The 19369-nt window shown below is 65.4% G+C and overlaps 4 protein-coding genes across 4 annotated transcripts; 3 read left to right on the forward strand and 1 right to left on the reverse strand.

Annotated features, from left to right (window-relative positions):
• Positions 1-5194: 5194 nt before the first annotated feature.
• On the forward strand, positions 5195-5563 carry EMIHUDRAFT_194005 (hypothetical protein; the record flags this gene model as incomplete). Its single annotated transcript, XM_005793992.1, has 1 exon — positions 5195-5563. One exon carries the CDS (start codon positions 5195-5197, stop codon positions 5561-5563), a length of 369 nt encoding a protein of 122 aa, XP_005794049.1.
• Positions 5564-5795: 232 nt separating this feature from the next.
• Positions 5796-6903, reverse strand: EMIHUDRAFT_431730 (hypothetical protein). The gene has a single exon (XM_005793993.1). It carries the CDS (start codon positions 6804-6806, stop codon positions 6105-6107), a length of 702 nt encoding a protein of 233 aa, XP_005794050.1. The 5' UTR covers positions 6807-6903; the 3' UTR covers positions 5796-6104.
• A 1266-nt stretch (positions 6904-8169) lies between these two features.
• EMIHUDRAFT_194008 (hypothetical protein) lies at positions 8170-9901 on the forward strand (the record flags this gene model as incomplete). The annotated part of the gene is made up of 7 exons (XM_005793994.1): positions 8170-8288; positions 8390-8453; positions 8529-8628; positions 8880-8957; positions 9517-9554; positions 9638-9721; positions 9794-9901. The coding sequence occupies 7 exons, from the start codon at positions 8170-8172 to the stop codon at positions 9899-9901; spliced, it is 591 nt and encodes a 196-aa protein (XP_005794051.1).
• A 6249-nt stretch (positions 9902-16150) lies between these two features.
• EMIHUDRAFT_447405 (hypothetical protein) lies at positions 16151-19358 on the forward strand. Its single transcript, XM_005793995.1, has 7 exons — positions 16151-16790; positions 16948-17109; positions 17262-17897; positions 18187-18225; positions 18508-18621; positions 18787-18834; positions 18999-19358. Exons 1-7 carry the CDS (start codon positions 16173-16175, stop codon positions 19272-19274), a joined length of 1893 nt encoding a protein of 630 aa, XP_005794052.1. The 5' UTR covers positions 16151-16172; the 3' UTR covers positions 19275-19358.
• Positions 19359-19369: the final 11 nt, after the last annotated feature.

Here is a 19369-nt window from a genome sequence, read left to right on the forward strand (position 1 = left end):
ATGCGCCGGAACGCCCAGCCGCGCCGCATCTTCTCGGAGATGCGGAGCCAGATGAAGCCCGAGTCGCCTTCATCGATACCGTGGTCGGCGGAGCGGAGACCGGTCGAGGTGTCTTGCCGCCCCATGAAGACGAAGGAGAGGACGAAGGCGTAGCGCCTCCGGAGGAAGTCTCAGCTGCGCCTCGCGAACCCTTCCTCGCCGTCAAAATATCTGAAGATCCCAATATAGGATTCTCCCCAAACCTTGCTCAGCTGATCCAGCCTGGGGAGAAGGCCAGCCCTGGGCAAAGAAACCAGTACCTCATCAGGCTTCCCTGAGCGTCACAGCTCGGTGATCGCGCCAGCCGGACACCACGGTAACGTCCGTTCCGGGCATTTGAACGCGACCTTCGGGGGCAAAGACATGGGCTCTATGGCTCAGACTGGACTCCTCTTGGTCCCTTCTGATGCCCTAGGCCACACCTGGGCCTTACCCGGGGTCCTAGGGGGCGGGCAGGGTTTGCCCCCCGAAACTGGCCCGGAGGACCTTAAACAAAACAAATCCCCCTCACAGCAAACAGGCTCGACACAGGTGCGAACTGGCGCGTGCTAGCACTATCACAGGCACACCACCGGAGCCGCCTAATTTAAACAAGAATTTTACAAGAAAACTCCCTCGCACAACACTGGGCACGGGACTGGCGCGCACTGGCACTATAACACACAGGTACACCTACGGCAAACAAATCGAACTCTCTCACACAGCAGACAGGCTCGACACAGGTGCGAACTGGCGCGTGCTAAGAATTTTACAGCAAAAGAAAACGGATCCTCTCCAAGTGCTCTGACTTTATGGGGTTGTCCAAAACGTAAGAATATCGGGCGCACAGACTCAGACAACCCCTACCCCGCCACCTCACTGCCGCCCAGCGCCCACGCCTCGATCTTCTTGGGCAGCAGCTGGTTCGGCAGGTCCTCTCCGTGGCCTAGGCCGCCGTGTTCGCCCTTGCCCCACGTGAAAACAGCTCCGTCGGCGGTAATGGCGAGGCTGTGGCGGGCCCCAGCGGACACAGCGAGGACGCGCCGACCAGCAAAGGCCTCGACCTTCTTCGGCTGCCGCTGCTGCTGCTCGTCGCCGTGGCCTAGCCTGCCGTAGATACCATTGCCCCAGCTCCAGACAGCGCCGTCGGCGGTGATAGCCAGGCTGTGCACGAGTCCAGCCGACACAGCGACGATGCGCTGGCCAGCGAGGGCCTCGATCTTCTTCGGCAGCAGCTGGTTCTGCTCGTCACCGTGGCCCAGCCGGCCTACCCCCCCCCGGCCCCAGCTCCAGACGGCGCCGCCGGCGGTGAGGGCAAGGTTGTGCGCGAATCCCGCCGAGACAGCGACGACGCGCTTCCCCGCCAAGGATTCGATCTTCTTCGGCAGCAGCTGGTGCTGCTCGTTGCCGTGGCCCAGACTGCCAGAGGCTCCATAGCCCCAGCTCCAGACGGCGCCGTCGGCAGTGAGGGCGAGGTTGTGGTCCTCTCCCGCCGACACGGTGACGACGCGCTGCCCAGCAAAGGCCTCGAGCTTCTTCGGCAGCAGCTGGTTTTGCTCGTCGCCGTGGCCCAACCGGCCACCGCCTCCCCAGCCCCAGCTCCAGACGCCGCCGTCGGCGGCGAGGGCAAGGCTGTGGAACCTTCCAGCCGACACAGCAATCATGCGCTGGCCAGCAAAGGCCTCGACCTTCTTGGGCAGCAGCTGGTTCTGCAGGTCGCCGTGGCCCAGCCTGCCGGCGCCTCCCTGGCCCCAGCTCCAGACGGCTCCGTCGGCGGCGAGGGCGAGGCTGTGCGCGAATCCCGCCGCCACGCTCACAGCACGCTCGCCGCCCAGCGGGGAAGAAGGGAGGCGTGTCGGCGTGTTGAGCTGCATCACGCCCTCGCCGTGCCCGAGCAGTCCCGGCATCCAGCTCTCAGCCTTTCCGCACGACGACAGCCGCCCCTCGCCGTCGATGAAGACGCTGTGCTGTGCGCCCGCCGTTAGCCTAGCCGGCGGGTTGGACTCGCGCAGCAGCGCAGCAAAGCACAGCCACCGCACGGCGCAGCCCTCGTCCTCTGGCTGCGCCGGCGGCTCGTAGCCGGCCTCTTGCAGGCGCAAGCGGATGCCCTCCAGCGCAAGCGAGGCGTGGAAGAGGAGCGAGACGGCCGCGACGCGAGCGATGTCGGCAGGGTCGCAGCGGGAAATGACGCGCGCGAGAAGCTCGAGGGGCAGGTCGGTGAGGGGGCAGTGCGCGGCGGCGGCGGCGGCGGCGGCGAGGCGGCGCGAGCGGCGCCGCGGGGTGGACATCGCGAGAAAAGAATTTTTTTGCGTTTTCTTTCTTTCTTTAACTTAAAATCCCTGCGTGGTGGAGGCGTGCCGTCCTCCCCTTCCCAGTGGCTGTTTTCTTTTTTGTTTCTTTCTTTACACAAACAACCCCGACGCAGGAAGCACAAGCACAGACAGTCGAGAAAGGAATAGACAGCAACGACAGTCAGGCGGGATTTCTCTTTTCGCACGCTGGCCGCCTCGGCGGTACTCTTTTGTGACTGCATCCACACCTCTACTCACACGCCCAGCGACGTGAGCCCTCGTACCGGCTAGCATCCGGATGCGTCAGCTGCTCCTGCTAGCGCTGGCGGCATCTGCCAGCGGGCTCGCCAGCCTCTTCCAGCCTGCTCGGCCGCCGCTGCGAGCGCGCAGCTGCGCCGCCCAGGAGCCTGGCGGCCAGGAGCCTGGCGAGCCAGAGGCGAAGGGTCCACTCGCCGATGCGAAGGAGTCGTGGCGCCGCACTCGCGCGCTGGTCGCCGCCTTCTCTGTGCCTCGGATCGAGGAGGACGACCTGCCCGAGGCGGTCGCACTGCACAAGCGCTCGAGCAGGCAAAGGCGGGCGGGTCGGCGGACGTCGGCGAGCTGAGCCGGCTGACGGCGCAGTACTACCGCGCGTCGTACGAGCGCGTCGTGTCGCGGCCCGCCGTCAAGGAGGCTCCTCGACCTCATCGCCTGCGACGAGCCAGCATGGCTCGTCGCTCGACGGCAGCCTGTTCAGTATGCTCTCGGCATTCTGTACAGCCTCGCCAGGCTCTCTGTGACGGCCTGCAGGGCCGGCGCGGACCGCCTCGAGCGCAATGGCCCTCCTCAGTACCTACCTCTTTGATGCCTGTCGGCTCTCCAATCTCGTCGCCGGCGGGAGGCCCGCATGGCGCGCTGCTCGATGGCAGCCTGCTCAGTACGCCTTGGACAGTGACTTCTGCCTTGCAGCTCTTACTGCAGCCGCCTCCGGGGCCGGCGCCGGCCGCCACGCCTCGCCAGTGCTGTCTACGCCTGCGACACGCGTGTCGGCTCGCCGGCCGCCCGCGTCGCCCGCGGCGGGCCCGCATGGCGCGCCGCTCGTCGGGAGCGTGCCCAGCAGGCTGTGCAGGGCAGTCTGCCTCACTCAGGGCGCCGCCGCCGCTGCGCGGGGCCGCCATCGGCGCTGCTGCCGTGAACGCTGCCGCCGTGTACGTCACCATCGCCTCTCTTCGTCGCCGAACTCGCCGACGCCGCTCGCCGCTCGCCGCCGCCCTGCCCTGCCCTGCCCTGCCCTCACACAAACACCCCCCCCCCACACACACACACAAAACACCTTGCCCCTGCCCTGCGCCTCACGCCTCGCATCCCACCCGCGCACGACCCACGCCCTGCGCCCCCGCGCCCCCTCACCTCGCACCTCACGCCTCCCTCCCCACCCTCTCAGGCATTTCTCATCCCTGCTGCTCGCCGACGACTCCTCCCCCCGCATGATCGACGACTACCCGTCCTTCAGCGACTCCTCCCTCTTCGGCCCAACGCCTACTTCCGGGGGACCGTCGCCCTCGGGCGTACTGGCTTGATCCCAGCGGCACACGTGTACGAGGGGGGGCTCCGAAAGGTCGGCATGCCTGGCATGTCGGGCGACTAGGCAGGTCATCGACCCCCCCCCCCCCCCCGCTTGTCCACCCGGCGTGAGGGGCAGGAGTGCAGCCATTCCAACGGCTGGGAAAGTTTCTGAACGGCCGCGCATGCGCCTGCATGCCGGCTTACTAAGGAGGTCCCTCGCTCCCACTCCTCTCCCGGAAGACGCGCGCCAGCCCGGGTGACTCGCTTTTGCGAGGTAGATCCCGTTCCAGCCCTGAGCCCTGGCTGTCAGGCTGTCAGGTGCTGTCAGGTGATCTGTCGGGCTGTCGGGCAGCTGTCAGGCACTGTCAGGTGCCTCTGTCAGACCAGCTGTCGGGTGCTGTCAGTGCTGTCGGGTGCTGTCGGGTGCGTGTCTGACATCAGAGGGGATCTGTAGCTGTCGGGTGCTGTCGGAGCTGTCGGGTGTTGCTGTCAGACGCTGTCGGAGCTGTCAGACGTGTGTGTGTTATGGGTGTGTGCGGCCCAAACGCGGCTCCTCGAGCGCGGCTCGCGACGCGGGTCGCACGATCGGCCGCCTGCGGGCCGCCCTGAGCGCTCCTGAGGCCACCTGCGGGCGCAGGGCGGTGCGCGCACGTCAGGAGGGCTCCCCCGCAGCCTCGGATCCGGTCGGGCGTCGACGGGACGCGCCATATGGGTCCTCGAGCATGGGTCGGGACGCACCCGCGAGGTGGCAGTCAAGAGTCATGCGGGCTTCGCGGCGATCTGGAGGCCGAGGCTGCGCAGCCGCACTAAAGTCGAGCATAAGATGTGAGCCATGCAGTGTGTGGAACGAAGCTCGCAACTTATAATATATGAAAGACGGTGGCGGTGGTGGACAGCGTAACACAGTTCTGTCGGCGCGCGGCCCTCGCGGACGAGGGGGCAAGGTACGCTGCTGTGCGGAAGTATGCACGCGCATACCGCGGGCAAGTCGAGCCGATCGACTCGAGCTCGACTCGACTCGACTCGGCTTATGCAGCGCAAGGAGCAACGGTCGACATGAGCACGGCGCATGGGCGGAGGTTCGTCGCGCGTCCGTGACGCGCCAAATTGCTCTGGAGTCGTCGTCGTTGGTGTCCCGCTCGACAGTGAAGCTGTCGGGCTCCACGCGACACTGGAAGACGACAAGGAACTCGTCGTCATGCTCCGACGACTCAAGCTTCTGCTGCTTGGCATACTGGACTGCGTAAGCAGGGTCGGGCGTGCAGTAGACGCCCTGGCCGTAGCGCGAGCCGTTGTGCGCCGTCTCCTTGCCGCCCCTGATCTTGAAGCCCTCGCGCACGATGCCGCGCACGATGCACGGCCGGCCCCCACGCCAGTCGCGCTCTCCCTCACCGGACTCGCCGCCCGCCAAGCGGGCTTCCTCCGCCGACTCGTCCGGCTATGAAACCGATACGCCGGACGAGGTGCAGCAAGAGGCTGTACGCAAGGTCTGCGGCGCGCTCGGCATGAGGGAGCAGTTCGAGGCGGCGATGGCGGCGGGCGAGCTGCTCGAGAGGCTCGAGAGCTTGCCGCGAGGGGCGGTCGAGGCCTCCGTTCGGCTGATGCGCGGTTACAACCGCACGGGCGAGTGGCCAGAGCCCATTCTCACCAGCCCTGCCCCGCAGCGCGGCCGCTCGCCAAGCCCCGTCGATGAGTGGTCAGATGGATAGATTTAGTGCCCGAGAGCGAGGGGTCCGGGGGGGAGCACAAACATAGGACGCCCAGCCTTGCCCTCGTGCTGCCGAGTGCATATCCTATGCGAGAGAGATCCCCTGTGCCCTGTGCCCAGCCCTCTCCGCGCGGCGATGCGCCCTCCCCCCTCGCTTTTGCAAAATCCTGCAAAGGTGGGGACGTGTCTGTCCTCGACCCAGCCCTAGCTTGGGATGTCCGTTGTATTTATTTATTTATTTGATAAATTCTACTCATAGCGGTGGTTGAGGCCGATTGCCTCTCAACTGTCAACCACGTGGTTGACAGAGGCCTCAACCCTCAACCAAGTGGTTGACAGACCCCTTCAACCCCTCAACCACGCGGAATGGCTGTTCACACCCCCCGCGCCGCACGCAATAACCTCACACAGCTCGATCGAGATCTAGAGAGCCACAATCGAGAGGACCATCGGGTCGCCCCGCCCCCGGACGTTATGGGGCGGCGGGCGGGGAGGTTCGCTCGTACGGTACGGAGGATGGACTCTGGATTGACTCCGCTGGCTTAGTCGGAGTCGTCCTCCTCGCCCTCCTCGTCTTCCTCGTCCTTGTCGTCGTCGTCGTCGTCTTCCTCTTCGTCCTCCTCGTCCTCGTCCTCCTCCTCGCTCTCGTCTTCACCGCCGCTGCCGCTGCCGCCGCCGTCCGAGTCGTCGCCAGATCCGAAGGAGTGGTCCCAGACCGCCTTGAAGAAAACGATGACGAGGGCAGGGATGAAGGCCTGGGCAAGGAAGAAAAGGCCGAGCGCGCCCATGACCACATGCCCCAGCACACCGCCCAGTGTCAAAGAGGCCCAACCGCCGAATATATTGACAGAGAGATAGAGGAAGCTCTTTGGCAGCCAGATAGCAGCGCGGCAGAGAGCAAGCGCAAAGGAGTCAGAGTTCACCTTTTGCTCGGCCTTTTTCTTTTTGTCATACGCCTTGGCAAGAGACGACAAGTACAATTCGTGGTACTCCTTTATGTCATCGTCGATAAGGTCATCGTACGTCTCTTCGTTGCCAGCCTCTTCCATCGCCGCCTCAAGCTCGGTCATGAAATCGCGCCAGTAAGTCTCCAGTTTGTTCTCCCGAACGTGGACACAGACAAGCCCATACACCGCAGCCTGGACCGCATCGAAGCTCGCGCGCTTCTCCTTCACGTCTCCGCGGCGCATCCCAGAGCAGTTCTCACGCTCCCAGTCCTGCCACTCCTCCGGCGTGGTGACCATGCACTCTTCGAACGTGAAATACTCGAGTTCGTTAGCATCATCGTAGTGAATGTCAGGCTTGCCACCGCCAGGCCGACGCCGAGCGGGAGACCGTGCTGGGCGCACCATTTTCGGCAAGGAGCGACGCCGCAGGATGCGTTACAAGCAAGATGACTGTGCACAACAAGTGCTCCAAGTGCTCCAAGATTATCTACGGCAGATACTTGCGGCAGGGTCGACCACCATAGGGTCGATTCCGCGTGGTACGGGACCCCTCGACCGTCTCGCCCTCCCTCACTGGTGTGTTCATCGGGGGGGGTCATCACAAACACGGTACAGGATCGAGGTGCACGCTCGCTGCAGAAGCAGTGAGTGAGTGTCGTCCCCCCTAAGGTAGCCCTCGCGCACGATGCCGCGCGCGCGTGCCGTGATACACGACCGGCCAGCCCGACTCCTTCTGCAGCCATTTGTTGCTGGCGTACTTGTCCTTGACGGCCACAGGGCGAACTTCGCCCATCCCTCAGGCGGCAGATACTTGCGTCCGCCACGCTCCTGATGCGCGAGCTTCTCCGATTTCTCCCGGGTGTACCTGAAATCATACTTCTTCTCGGCGAAGTCATTCAGGACGAGCTTGCAACGGATGCGCAGGATCTTGCGCAGCTCATCGCACGTAAGCTCGGGCAGCTTCAGCACTGACTTCTTCTTCTTGGCCTTGGCGTTCTTCATCTTGGACACCGCCGATCTTGGCGTCTGCGCAGCGGCGGCAGCGACCCCCCGCCCCGGCGCGCTTCTCCTTGGCGCGAGAAACGAACTAATCGGCGATTTACAAGCGGCAAAAAAATCAATTTGCGCGAGCGTCCGGCCCGCTGGGTGCGCTTCTCCGCTCCCCGGTTTTGGGCGTGCGGTTGATGACCGCACTCCAAGTGCTCCAAGTGAGATGAGACCACCAGTGGAGGCAGTTGGGAGTCCACCGAGCACCGCGCTGCGAGCCTGTCTGTCGCTGTCCCTGGCTGGTCAGTCAGCCGGAGCAGGAGAACCCCCTGTGCCCCTGATCGTCCTTCCAAAGTCCTGCTCGTGCAGGTGGGATCTTTCTTAGCGAAACGCTGGGGTGGCCACCCCCGAGACCGGGCTGCGAAACAAACAACGGCGTCCAGACCTCGATCGAGTCCAGACCGACCGCCGCTCGAGACAAACAAAATGTTCTTGGCTGCTCTCTAAAATGTTCGTAACAGCTGTTAGAGATTGTTATAGCTGGCCGCCATAAACAACCAGTCGGAGGTGTTATGAGTGTTATCTGTTATGAGGTATGCTGGCGGTTCTTTTTTGCTGTGAGAGAGTCTTTTTTATTTTCCCACGGCGTCGCAACGTGCGTTGTGATCAGCCCATGGACGGCATCGCCTACGCCGCGATCATTTTCGTCTGCGCCGCCGTTGGCGGCGGCACACCGCTAAAAAATGGTTTCGCGCGCGCTTTCTCCCACGTAGGCCTGGCGCAGACTCGCTGGTCAGCTCGCTGGCTCTCTTCAACGAGGCGGCGGAGCCGGCGCCGGTGGTGGTCGAGATAGCCGCTCGCTCCTCTCCGGCGAGTGAGCCGAGGGCGTGCAGGGTGCCGATGTCCAGGGTCGTGCCGATGGTGCCGACGGGCGATCCCGGGGAGGAGCGAGAGGGAGTGCATACAGCGGCTGCCATCGAGCCTGCGGCGAGACGAGGCCCCTCTGACGCAACCTCTCTCCCTCACAGAAAGGGAACCTCTCTCCCTCACATGCCGGGCCTGTGCGGACTAGGCCGCTCCGCCGCGCTGTCTCTCGTCGGGGCGGGGGTCCTCTTCCTCTCGCTCACCATGTGTGCGCACCGCACCTCTCTCGGAGCAGGCCTCGTCCTGAACCTTCTCTCGGAACCTTCCTGTAGGCACTCCTTCATCGCCGGCCTCGTCCTCGGCGTCAGACTAGATGACAGCAGAACTCAAGCCGAGATCAGCCGAGCTCAAGCCGAGATCAGCCGAGCTCAAGCCGAGATCAGCCGAGATCAAGCCGAGATCAGGCTCGCTCCGGGGTCGAACGCGGCGAAGAGTTGTGTCCTGTGCCTCCAAACACAGGCGTCAGCGGCGGCGAGGATGGCTTGGGCATCTTCGTGGCGATCATCGCGCACAAGGTTTTCGCCGCGTGGGCGCTCGGTACAAGCCGCCCGCCGACAGCGCTTGTGCCCCCGCCCTCGCTCCCTCTGCCGTGTGACCTCCCACACCTCTCCCCCGCGGACTCGTCTTCTCGAGTAGAGCTAGTGCGCGCGGAGTCGAGGTCGACGCGAGGACACCGGGTAGAGCTATACGCGGGGGAGTCATCCCCCCTCCCGAGGAGGGGAGGAACGCAGCCCGCCTCCTCCCCCTCCTCCCGCACCCCTCCATCTCTGTAGCATGCTGCGTCTTTCGCCCCCTCTGCGCCTGTGCTGAGCGCCTCTGGCGGTCGTAGCAGGAAGCAACTAGAGAAACACTGCCGCGACTCTCGCCGTTCGCCTCTAGGCTGCGCGCTTGCGACTGCGCCGGGACCCTTCGCCGCGCGCGCAGCGTGGCTGCTCGGCTTCACCCTCGCGACACCCACTGGCGAGATTTGCCGAGATCGAGATCCCCAGTGGGGGAGGATTGTGTGAGAGGGATGTGCCCAGGACGAGATGTGCCGAGAAAGATGAGATGCGAGATCGCCACGTGACGATCGCCACGAGATCGCGCGTGCCTCTAGGCGTCGTCGTCGGCATGAGTCTCTCTACGGCCGCGTGGGTCAATCACACGCGCCGAGCAGAGCAGCAGGCCATCATCAGAGGAGGTGTAGAAGTCACGCCTTAGCCCCGGTGGTCTCACAGGTCGACAGCACCGTGGAGAGCAGCCTCGTCGCACTGGCCGCGGGCTTCTTCCTGTACGTCGGCCTGATGGAGATCATCGCGAAGGTAAGCGAAAGAGGAGGCTCAGCACGCGCGGGCACACATCTCTCTCGGCTATGTCTCGGCGTCATCCCGCAGGAACTCGTCGACTACCAGACGAAGGGCGCTGGCTGGTTCGCCTCCCTCAAGCTGTTGATGCTCCTCCTCGGCTTCTCCTTGATGGCGATGCTTGCGATCTGGGTCTAGACTCACAGTTCTCACACAAACTCTGAAACTCTGGCAAACAATCAACAACAATAGCTTTCATTGGTATTGCTCAAAATCTCAAACTCTGTTCTCACACGAAGGCATAACCCCGGGCCCGGATCGCAGCACTCTCACTCACAAAATATGTAGAAAAGCGGCAAGGATGACAAAAAGAAAACGGACAGCGCCGCCTTTGGTTCCCCCGCAGAAGCGCAGCTCGCCGCCATCATTCGTCCCCCCTGCCCATCGTCGTCGCAATGTTGCCGTTTGCGCTCGCCGCCCTCAGCGTCCGGCCGGGCCTCCAGAATATGGGTTACACGACGACAGACGGATCGCCATTCTGGCAGGAATCGCCCACGAGCTACCTGAAAGCCTCGGGTCGCACGCTCAAGCTCGGCCTCTCTCCCGCAAGCATCAACCCATGGTTCATCCGCCCGGACGACTGTGTCCCGCCAGAGGCCCCGCCGTTCAACGGCACCGCAAACTTTCCGGACTGCAAATACAGCGGGTACGCCGTTGATTATTGGCATCTGCTCGCACAACAGGTCGGCGCAGTCGGGACCACCTTCACCGACTGGGAGAGCCTCAACAATGTGGAGCACACCTACCTTCAGGACGGGTCGTGCCTGTGGTCACGAGCGTGCGACGCGATCGTCTACGACCACACCTTCGCGCAGACGTATCAGTGGAGCGGCCCGTACTTTTCGAACTTTAGCGAGCTTGCGGACCCGGCCGTCCATCGCGGCGCACAGCTCCAGTACGTGCGCGACTACAACAGCTTTTGGAACTCTTCCCGCGTGATCCCGGGCGGCGAGCAGGGCCTCCCGACACAGGGCCTCGCCGTGGTTGCGCCGCACTACACCGACTCGTACGTCGGCACGGAGGGACGGGCGAGGACGCGACTCCGGCACCACCGCGCCGTGACATGCCTCCGTCCGTTCGGCTCAATAGGCGTGGTGATGCAGACGCGCCAGCGGAATTCGGCCCTCACCCTCGCCCTCAAGCCCTTCTCGACCGGCCTGTGGCTCGCGGTGGCCGCCTTCCTCGCGGTGTGCCCAATCGCCCCGCGCCACCCTGCTCCTCGCCGTCGGTGGACCACGGTCTCTGAACCTCCTCGGAGCTTTCTTGTAGGTGGCGGCGCTCCTCCTCCTCGCCATCGCCGCGCTCAGCCCGCTTCGCGAGGCCCGGCCAGGGGCAGTAGCCGCGCTCCCCGCTGCATACGCGCACGCGCTCTACCAGAGCATGGCTTCGTGCATGGGGGGCATATCACACGTCCGCTTCACCTCATTTGCATCTACCGGTTGAAAGCAACAGCGACTGGTTAATGATTGATAGGCAGCTCCTCGCTGTACGGCATCTCTCTCGGCACCACTTTCGAGAATGTGTGGGACTCGTGGGCCTCCCGCCTCCTCCGGCTCGGCATGCTCGTCGTGGTGATGACGCTGCAGGAGACGCGAGGGGTTACCCCCACTTGCCGCACCACGTCGTGTGTGGAGGGACTTCACTTATTGCCTTAGGCTACGTACATCGCGAGTCTCACCTCTATCCTGAGCCGGCCGCTCTTCGAGGTGCAACGGCCCACGTGATGAGCGAGATCAACCGAGATGGCCCTGAACCTTCTCGGAACCTTCCTGTATAAGGTGCAAGGGCCCACTTCGATGAGCGAGCTCAGGGAGGCGCCGGTGCCGGTCCCGTCGCCCCAGCCCTTGTTTGGATTTAGGCCCCACGTCTCCCGATGCTAGTCGCTTGGGCGTGGAGTTGAGGTTGCTAGTCTAACTAGGCGACCGCGTGCGTCCGCGCCGAATGGCTCGTTCCGTACGTCAGCCCGCTAGCCCGCGAGGCGAGGCCGCGCCCGAGATGACCGAGATCACCCGAGATCACCCGCTCGCCCGCGTGCCGCGAGGTGAGGCCACCCGAGTCAAATCGACCGAGAGTCCGCCTCGTCGCGCCCGTGCGAGAGGGGCAAGGCTCGCCTCCACCCCCGCCACGCCCTCCGCGCCGCAGGTCATCCACGCGACGAGCAGCAGCGGCGCCAGCGTGCAGATTGGGACGCCGGCCGGCCCCGACGACACCTCCACCTTTTCCTTCAAAGAGAGCGGCGAGTGGTGCCTCGAGCGGCTGCGCGACGGGTCAGCGGACGTGTGGATCGAGTCCAACACCATCGCCAAGCCCGTCGCGCTCCGCCATTGCCCTTCCACCTCGTCCGACACCGCCTTCGTGCTCGCACCCGCCATCAGCTTCGGGCAGGCACACTCTGCGAGTACCCGAGTTCACACGAGTTACACGAGATCACACGAGATTTCAGGCGATCGCCCGCCCCTCCCCTCCGGTGCTCCCCACGCCATGGCACGGCCTCGCCTCGCGTCACGCCTCTCCACAACCCCGGTCCGACGCTTCGGCGCAGTCGGCCTACTCGTTCGCCATGCGGTCCGAGGACGAGGAGCTGGCGAATCACCTCTCCGCCGCAAACATCTTCTACGGCCTGCAGCACCCATCAGAGCGGCAGGAGCTCGGGCGAGATCGAGATCGATCGAGAGAGGGAGCTCACTTCTGAAACAAGAACAGCTTTGGCAGGAGCTCGAGCAGCGCTGGTTTGACAGCGGCAAGTCGTGTCCGGCCGTCACCCTCGCCGAGGCGCGCCGGCGCCCGACTGCATCGCGGAGGAGGCATTCTTTCACCCGCTAGCCGCGCGGTGCTGCAGGTGTCGCGGATTGACTTTGCGCCGTTCGCGGGCGTCTTCGTCGTCTTCGCCGCGCTCGCCATCGCCGGCTTGCTCGCCGGCGCGGCGACACGGGCGTGCCGCGTCTCACGCGATGCGGCTAATCACGGCGAGGCGAGTCGCGCCGAGGACATGTACACCGACGCGCCCACCAACGCCGCGGGCGTGCCGAAGGCGCTGCTCGCAAGGCTCGACGCCACACTGCGACGTGGCGGGGGGGGGGTGTTTGGCGCCACTCCTCTCCGGGCTGAGCTTGAATAGGCTCGACGCGATGGAGGACCAGATGAAGGAGACGCTGGAGGAGACGCGTGCCCTGTTCGGCAAAGGCGAGGACGAGGGCCCGTGAGGAGCGAGGGCAGAGCCCGCCCGAGGCACGCCGCGGCGGGGGGCGGGCTTGGCCCGGCGCAGCGGGGCGCACGGACAGTTGCCCATTAGAGCGCATCGGTTCGCTGTACATTTTGTTTACCGTAGTCTTGGAGAGGCGCTTTGTACTCGGGTTTAGATGGTAGCGGGGGGGCCGCCGGAGGCTGGTTACTGTTGAGCCGACGCGAGCTGAGCGTGCATGGTAGTGGCACTAGAGGGTGTCTGGAGGGTGAGTTGACGGAATAATCGAGGGACGCGACCCACACTTCGCCACAGACGGTCCCGCGCCTCGCCGCTATGACGGCTACACGACCGCGGCTCGTGTGTGCGTGTAGCCGTCTTTGTCCGGAGTGAAAAGTCCAACACTCGGCGAACCTCGACAGCGCCTTCGGTGGCATGCAACTCTGTGCGACAGAAGTCTGGAGAGCAGCTCCTCTGCTGCTCACACGCTCTGCACAGTTGGCACAGCCTACTGTGCGGCTGCCACAGCTGTCACAGCGATGGGCTCGCCCTCACTGGCCCCCAGTCACTTGTGCTGCGGCTTGTGTGAGCGACACTGCTCGACGACTGCCGGCACACTGTGCGAGCATGGGTGTGAGGTAAAAGCACGCGCTACCCCAGCGCTTGGTTACATCAGCCCTGAGGTCAGATCCTTCTACTCTGTTGATAGTAACACTTGACGCCCAAGGGCAAACATGGGAGACGACTGTGTGCACGGCCCGCTCCCGCCCGCGCCTCGGGGCGCACAGCATCATGCGCAGACCGCAGCAGCCACCGCCTACACCTTGGGCCACGGCGCGCAGCGTCCGAGCCACTCGACGATGGCCTTTTGGTCCATGTAGGCAAGGTTGTTGGCCTCGTCCCACTCCGGATCGTTGGGATCCGGCGTGTCGGGGTGCTTAAAGTTGTTGTACGCGAAGCTGAGTATGACCACGACGGTGTCCTCGCCCGCGGCGGGCTTCTTGTAGCCCCGCGGCGTCCAGTCCTGCATGTTCTCCCAGAGTTGCACGCCAAGCGAGCTCGTGAGGAAGGACGGCGGCGTGAGGGCCGCCTTGCCCGCGTCCGAGTGCGAGGAGAGGAGCGCCACCGCGTCCGAGTCGCTGATGATGCCCGTAGAGTATTTCGTGTGCCCAATCCATCCGCTCTCGCCGGTGAAGCGAAGCCCGTCGGCGAGCCGCAGCGTGCTGTTGTCGCTCGAACGCGTGACGTGGATCGTCATGCGCAGCGCGCTCAGCAGCTCGAGGTAGCACGCGGCCGCCTCCGTGGCCTTGTCGAGCGGCGCCTCATTAGCGCCGGGCGCCTCGTGAGCGGATCGCTGCGCATCGACGAACGGCCTGAACCAGGTCACGTTGGCGGTCGTCTCTGACGTGGGAAGCACGGCTGTGCAGAGCCCGCGCACGTTCCGCTGGTACTTCATGGTGGACGCGAACGAGAACGGCTCGCACGCCGCGGCGTCTGAGAAGATCTGAACAGAGAAGATGTACTCGTCCAGAGCCGGCAGCTTTGGCTTTTTGACCAGCCGGGGCCGATCAGCGAGGCGCTGCTGCCGATAGAAAGTCTTGAAAGACTTGATCTCGAGCGCCTCCAGCATGACGCGGACGCGAGGAAATTTCTCGAGAGCCATCGACTTCCAGAGGAAGTCGCCCTCAGGGCTGTGCAAAGCGGCGGCCCAGCCCTTGCACGTGCGGCTCATTCTGGCGATGACTTGCGGGCGAGGAGCCTGTCGCGCGACATGGACGACGAGCTCCTGTGGGAGCGTGGGCGGTGGTTCGCCGCTGCCGGCGTTGGCTGGTCGCCTGGCCTTCGTTTTGCCCATGATACGTGCGGCGCGCGCCCTATATGCGTTTCGCGCCACAACGTCACTTTCGCGCGCAAACGTGCGGGATTTTCTTTCGCCCGTTTCTCCACAATCACAGGTGTGAATTTTGCGCGCCGAGCGAGTCCGCCCCCCCGCGCGCGTTGTCTGCGACAGTTCGGTGCACAATGCCCAGCCGATCCGAGTTCGCGCTCGTCGCCGTCTCCGTGTACGCGCCCGCCCTCCATCCACTTTGCGGCACGCGCAGCTGGGTCCGCTCCACTGAACTCTCTTTGCACGCGCGACTTCGTCGAGCCCGCTGCCAGCGGCAGTTGCCTGTGTGGCGAGAAAGAGTTCTGCTTGTGCACGCCAAGCCTCGCAGCGGATGTGATCATCGAGCTCGAGGACAGCGTCGGCACCGTGCGCCACGTTGAGTCTTCATTGAACGCAAGGACGGTCGGTCGCGGCTTGGCGATGGTCGGAGGCTTCGTGAAGGTCGGTGAGAGCCGGTTTCTTCTAGGAGACACGGGACGACGCTAATGCTCTCCACCCGTTTGGTCCACCTCGCGCAACTCTCCTCCCTCAAGCCACCATCGCCCCGCGTCCTCCGGCTGGACGGCAAGCGGGATCCGTTGGGCACTTGTGTCTACTCGCTGGCGCCGAGCAGGAAGGCCCGGCGCACAACCGCTGGTCAACTCACCCTCCATACGGCTTTACCCGTAAGTCCCTAGTGGCGACCACCCCCACACAAGCCGGTAACGGAAGTTCTGATTTTCATGCTAGCTAGAGATTCATCTAACATCAAATATAAGCTTTTCGTTCTTGTCTGCAACTCGGGGTGCGCGCACCACCCAGGCTAGTTCCATTTCACTCTGACACGCTAATCTTGAAAACGTCTCCAACGGAGCCTCCGTGTTGCTTCCAGCGCCCTGCCCCGCGCTCCCTGCGGCCATGGCCGATGCTCCTAGTGTGAGAGGTCATCTGGCTACCGCGAGAGCGACCCAACTCGTCGACATCACATCGTCCGATAATGCGCGTGCCGCAAAGTCAGCCTTCGGAGGCTATCGTGGGGTCGAGCCGGCAGTAGCCGTGACATGTGGTTCCACCACCCCTCGTAGGCTTTGCCTCTGACCGCCACCGTTCCCAGGCTGCCTAATGGGATGGAAAAGAAGACTCGGTATAGAAGCGTGGGGAGGAGATAGAAGCGGCCGGCAGCCGGCGGCGGTGTGTGGTCGAAGTGAGCGGCAGCCGAAGGGGCCTGCGCCTGAGGTGCCAACATGACCAGCCAAAGGACCGCCGTGCGAGGTGAGAGCGTTCGTGCACGGCGTCTAGCTCGAACGCCGAGGCTTCCTGTTTTTCCAAAAATCCACAGCTGCCTACCATATACACGATATATGCTCACCTCCTACCTCGCTGCCGCCGCAGCCGCCGCGCCGGACGGCGGCCCGCGGCCCAACTTCATGATCATCCTCGCCGACGACTTGGGTTTCGACTTGGCCGCTGCGTACGGCCACCCGCTCTCCGTCACGCCACACCTGGACCGGCTCGCTCGCTCCTCTTTCGTGTCCACCGGCCACCACGCCGGCGGCGCCACCTGCGCTCCCTCGCGCGCGGCGCTGATGACCGGCCGCAACACTATGGCCTTTCCCAACGAGCGCAACAACGGGATCGGCGAGCTACCAACAGTGACGGACCTCCTCAAGCATCAAGGCTACGAGACGGGCCATTTCGGGAAGTGGCATCTCGAGAAGGCGGCGGCGGTCGGGGCGTACGGGATGCAGACGGTGGGCGGGGCTGGCAGCCGGCGGAGGCGGAAGGGGCACAGGCAGGAGCTCTCCCTCGCGAACCTCACCGCGGCGGAGCGGGCGCGGCTCAAGGAGCAGGCGGACGAGGCGGAGCAGGAGGCGAGGCGCAAGGAGGAGGAGGCTCCGGCGCCGACGCCGCTGTGCGCACGCGCCGCGGCGGCCGATCGGGGCGCCGACCGAGCCAGGCTCTGGCCGGCGATGTTCCAGGTGCAGTCTGAGAGCAGCGATGCCCGGCACTCAGCACCACCCTCCGTAGCTGCACACCCTGGAGCAGCGATGCTGCACTCCAGCACAGCCCCTGTACAGCTGCGCCCCCCCCGGGGGGGCAGCGATTCTTGGGGGAAGCGCTTCTCTGATGCCTCAGGCCGCGCTGCTCTGCCCGCCCGCGTCGGCCGAGGCACGGAGGCGGCACGCGGAGGCGGTCGAGGCGGCGGAGGCGGCGGACGCGCGGGACGGCAAGGAGCTCAAGGCGGCGGCCAAGGCCGCAAAGGCGGCCAAGGCGGCGGGGAACCGCTCGCGGGAAAAGGCGCGCGTGCTGCGCCCGGCCCCGCGTGCCTCTGCCACAGGGCCACACACGCGTGTCCTCAGAGGGGGAGTCGCGAGGGGTGGCCCGGCCCTTGCCCCGCCACCTCGTGTGTGTGGAGAGGTCTCTGTGACCGGGCCCCACCTCTCTCGCAGGTGCACTACACCCTCGGCGCTACACCCTCGACCAAGACTACACCCTCCTTTTGCTCGAGGGCTCCCACCTCCAAGAGGTCGCCTCGAGACTCGGACGTCGTCGGCGCCGCCGTGGCGTGGCTGCGCGCGCGCGCCGGCTCGCGCCCCTTCTACGCCAACGTCTGGCTCCACGCGCCGCATGCGCCGGTGAGTCTCGTCGAGGCGGTCGGGCGGCCGCTCTGCGAAATGCTCGGCGGGACAGCGGCCAGCGTGCTCGGCGCGACGCCCTTCGGCCACTTGCTCGCGCCGCGGGCGGTGGATTGGTCGGCGTTCGGAAGGCCGATGGGCGTCAAGCTGGCGGCGGCGCGGCGTGCGGCTGCCGAGGGCGGGCACCCGATCCCGGAGGGCGGGCTCGAGCAGGCGCTCGCCGAGTACCTGGCGACGGTCTGGGTGGTCGACTTTCAGATTGGCAACCTGCTCTCCGTTCTCGACGACGAGCTCGGCCTCGGCGCGCAAACCTTCGTCGTCGTCTCGGCTGACCACGGGCCGGAGCGGCCGTGGCCGTTTGGAGTCACCGACGCAGAGCTGAACAACATGGGCCTCGCCGCCGCCGGCGCGAGCGGCGACAAGCACACCATCCTCGAGGGCGGGCTCCTCGTCCCCTTCCTGCTCCGCTGGCGCGGCGCCCCCGCCGGCGCCTCCACCGCGTGCGCCACCTCGCACCTCGACCTGCTGCCCACCATCGCCGAGCTCGCCGGCGTCGGCGTGAGCTCGCCCACCGACGGGCGGCCGCAGCGCTTGTGGCTCGACGGCGGCGCTGCGGCGGCCAGCTGCACCGCGCGCTCGCGCGAAGGCGCGCCGCTCGCGCGCCGCCCGAGAGCTGTGGACGGCGTCTCTTCACGGCTGACCTGTGAGAAAAGGACCCCCGCTCGTGCACCACTCCAAGGGGAACCTCGTCGTCCACGCCGCCGCCTACAAGCTCTGGGTGTACGCGCCCTCTCGAAAGGGGCTGCCGACGTCGGGCGGCGAGAATGCCGACACCGCTTTGTGGCACGAGGCCAGCGCACGCACGCACACGCACGCACAGACACACACACACCGTAGTAGTAGTCGCACACGAAGCCCGCACATACGCCACACACACCGCTCACCGCGCGCACGGGGCGGTACACCTCAAAATGCCGCGGGGCTCTTGTCCACTTGGGGGCTGCCCGCCCGGCCCTCGCCCCACCACCTTGTGTGGGAGGAGGCGTCTACCTTGCCTTAGGCGATCGCCGCGGCGACCGCGTCGCCGGTCGCGGGGAGGCCGGGTAGGGCCGCGAGCCGGTCCAAGAGCCATCGCCTCAAGCAGCGACTCACGGTGACGCACGGCGGGGCGCAGGCGTGTGCAAGCTGCTCCCCGCCTCTCTGCGCGGCATGCGCCACCTACCGCATGCCTACCGCCCACGTTCTCCCAACGGGAACCGCACGATCGTGCACGATGCGATCGCCCCTCCCCCGCGCCTCTCTCTCTCTCTCTCTCTCACCCCGGCGGTTGCGCGTGCAGATGCACTGGCTGCTCTTCAACCTGAGCGCCGACGCCGCCGAGGCGCGAGTTAGTGCGCGCGCGCAGACCCGAGTCGTCCGACAGAATCACCACCCACGGCCGGGGAGCCACTTGGGACTGCCCAACCGCAGCGAGCCGCCAGTCGGAGAGCCCGGGGAGGGAGGGGGGGGGAGGGGGTGACTCATTCCGCCCCCGCGCGAGTCGCCCCACAGACGGCCCCGCTGCTCCTCTCGAGCGGCTCCGAGGCGCGGCGTGTGGCGGTGCGGCTCTACTCGCACCTCGACGCATGGCTCCGCGAGAACGCCGAGCTGCAGCCGGAGAAGTCGACGCGCGAGCGTGAGCTCAGGGCTTTCCGGGAGCTGCCCTCCCTGGTGGCAGCCGCGGCCAAGAAAGCGACGCCCGCAGCGGCGCGGCGGCAGGCGGGAGGAGCTGGAGGCGCAGGCCCTCTGCTGAGCGCAGTCAGTCTTGACGACCTGACATTTGCCTAATGCGTTGGATGTAGAGGAGCGGTCGCGCGGCGCGCAAGCCGCAAGCGAGCCGAGCGGCGAAATATTATTAATTCCAAATATAACAACAAACAGGA

Source organism: Emiliania huxleyi (assembly GCF_000372725.1).
Source record: "Emiliania huxleyi CCMP1516 unplaced genomic scaffold EMIHUscaffold_1, whole genome shotgun sequence".
In the NCBI taxonomy this organism is placed as follows: domain Eukaryota; phylum Haptophyta; order Isochrysidales; family Noelaerhabdaceae; genus Emiliania; species Emiliania huxleyi.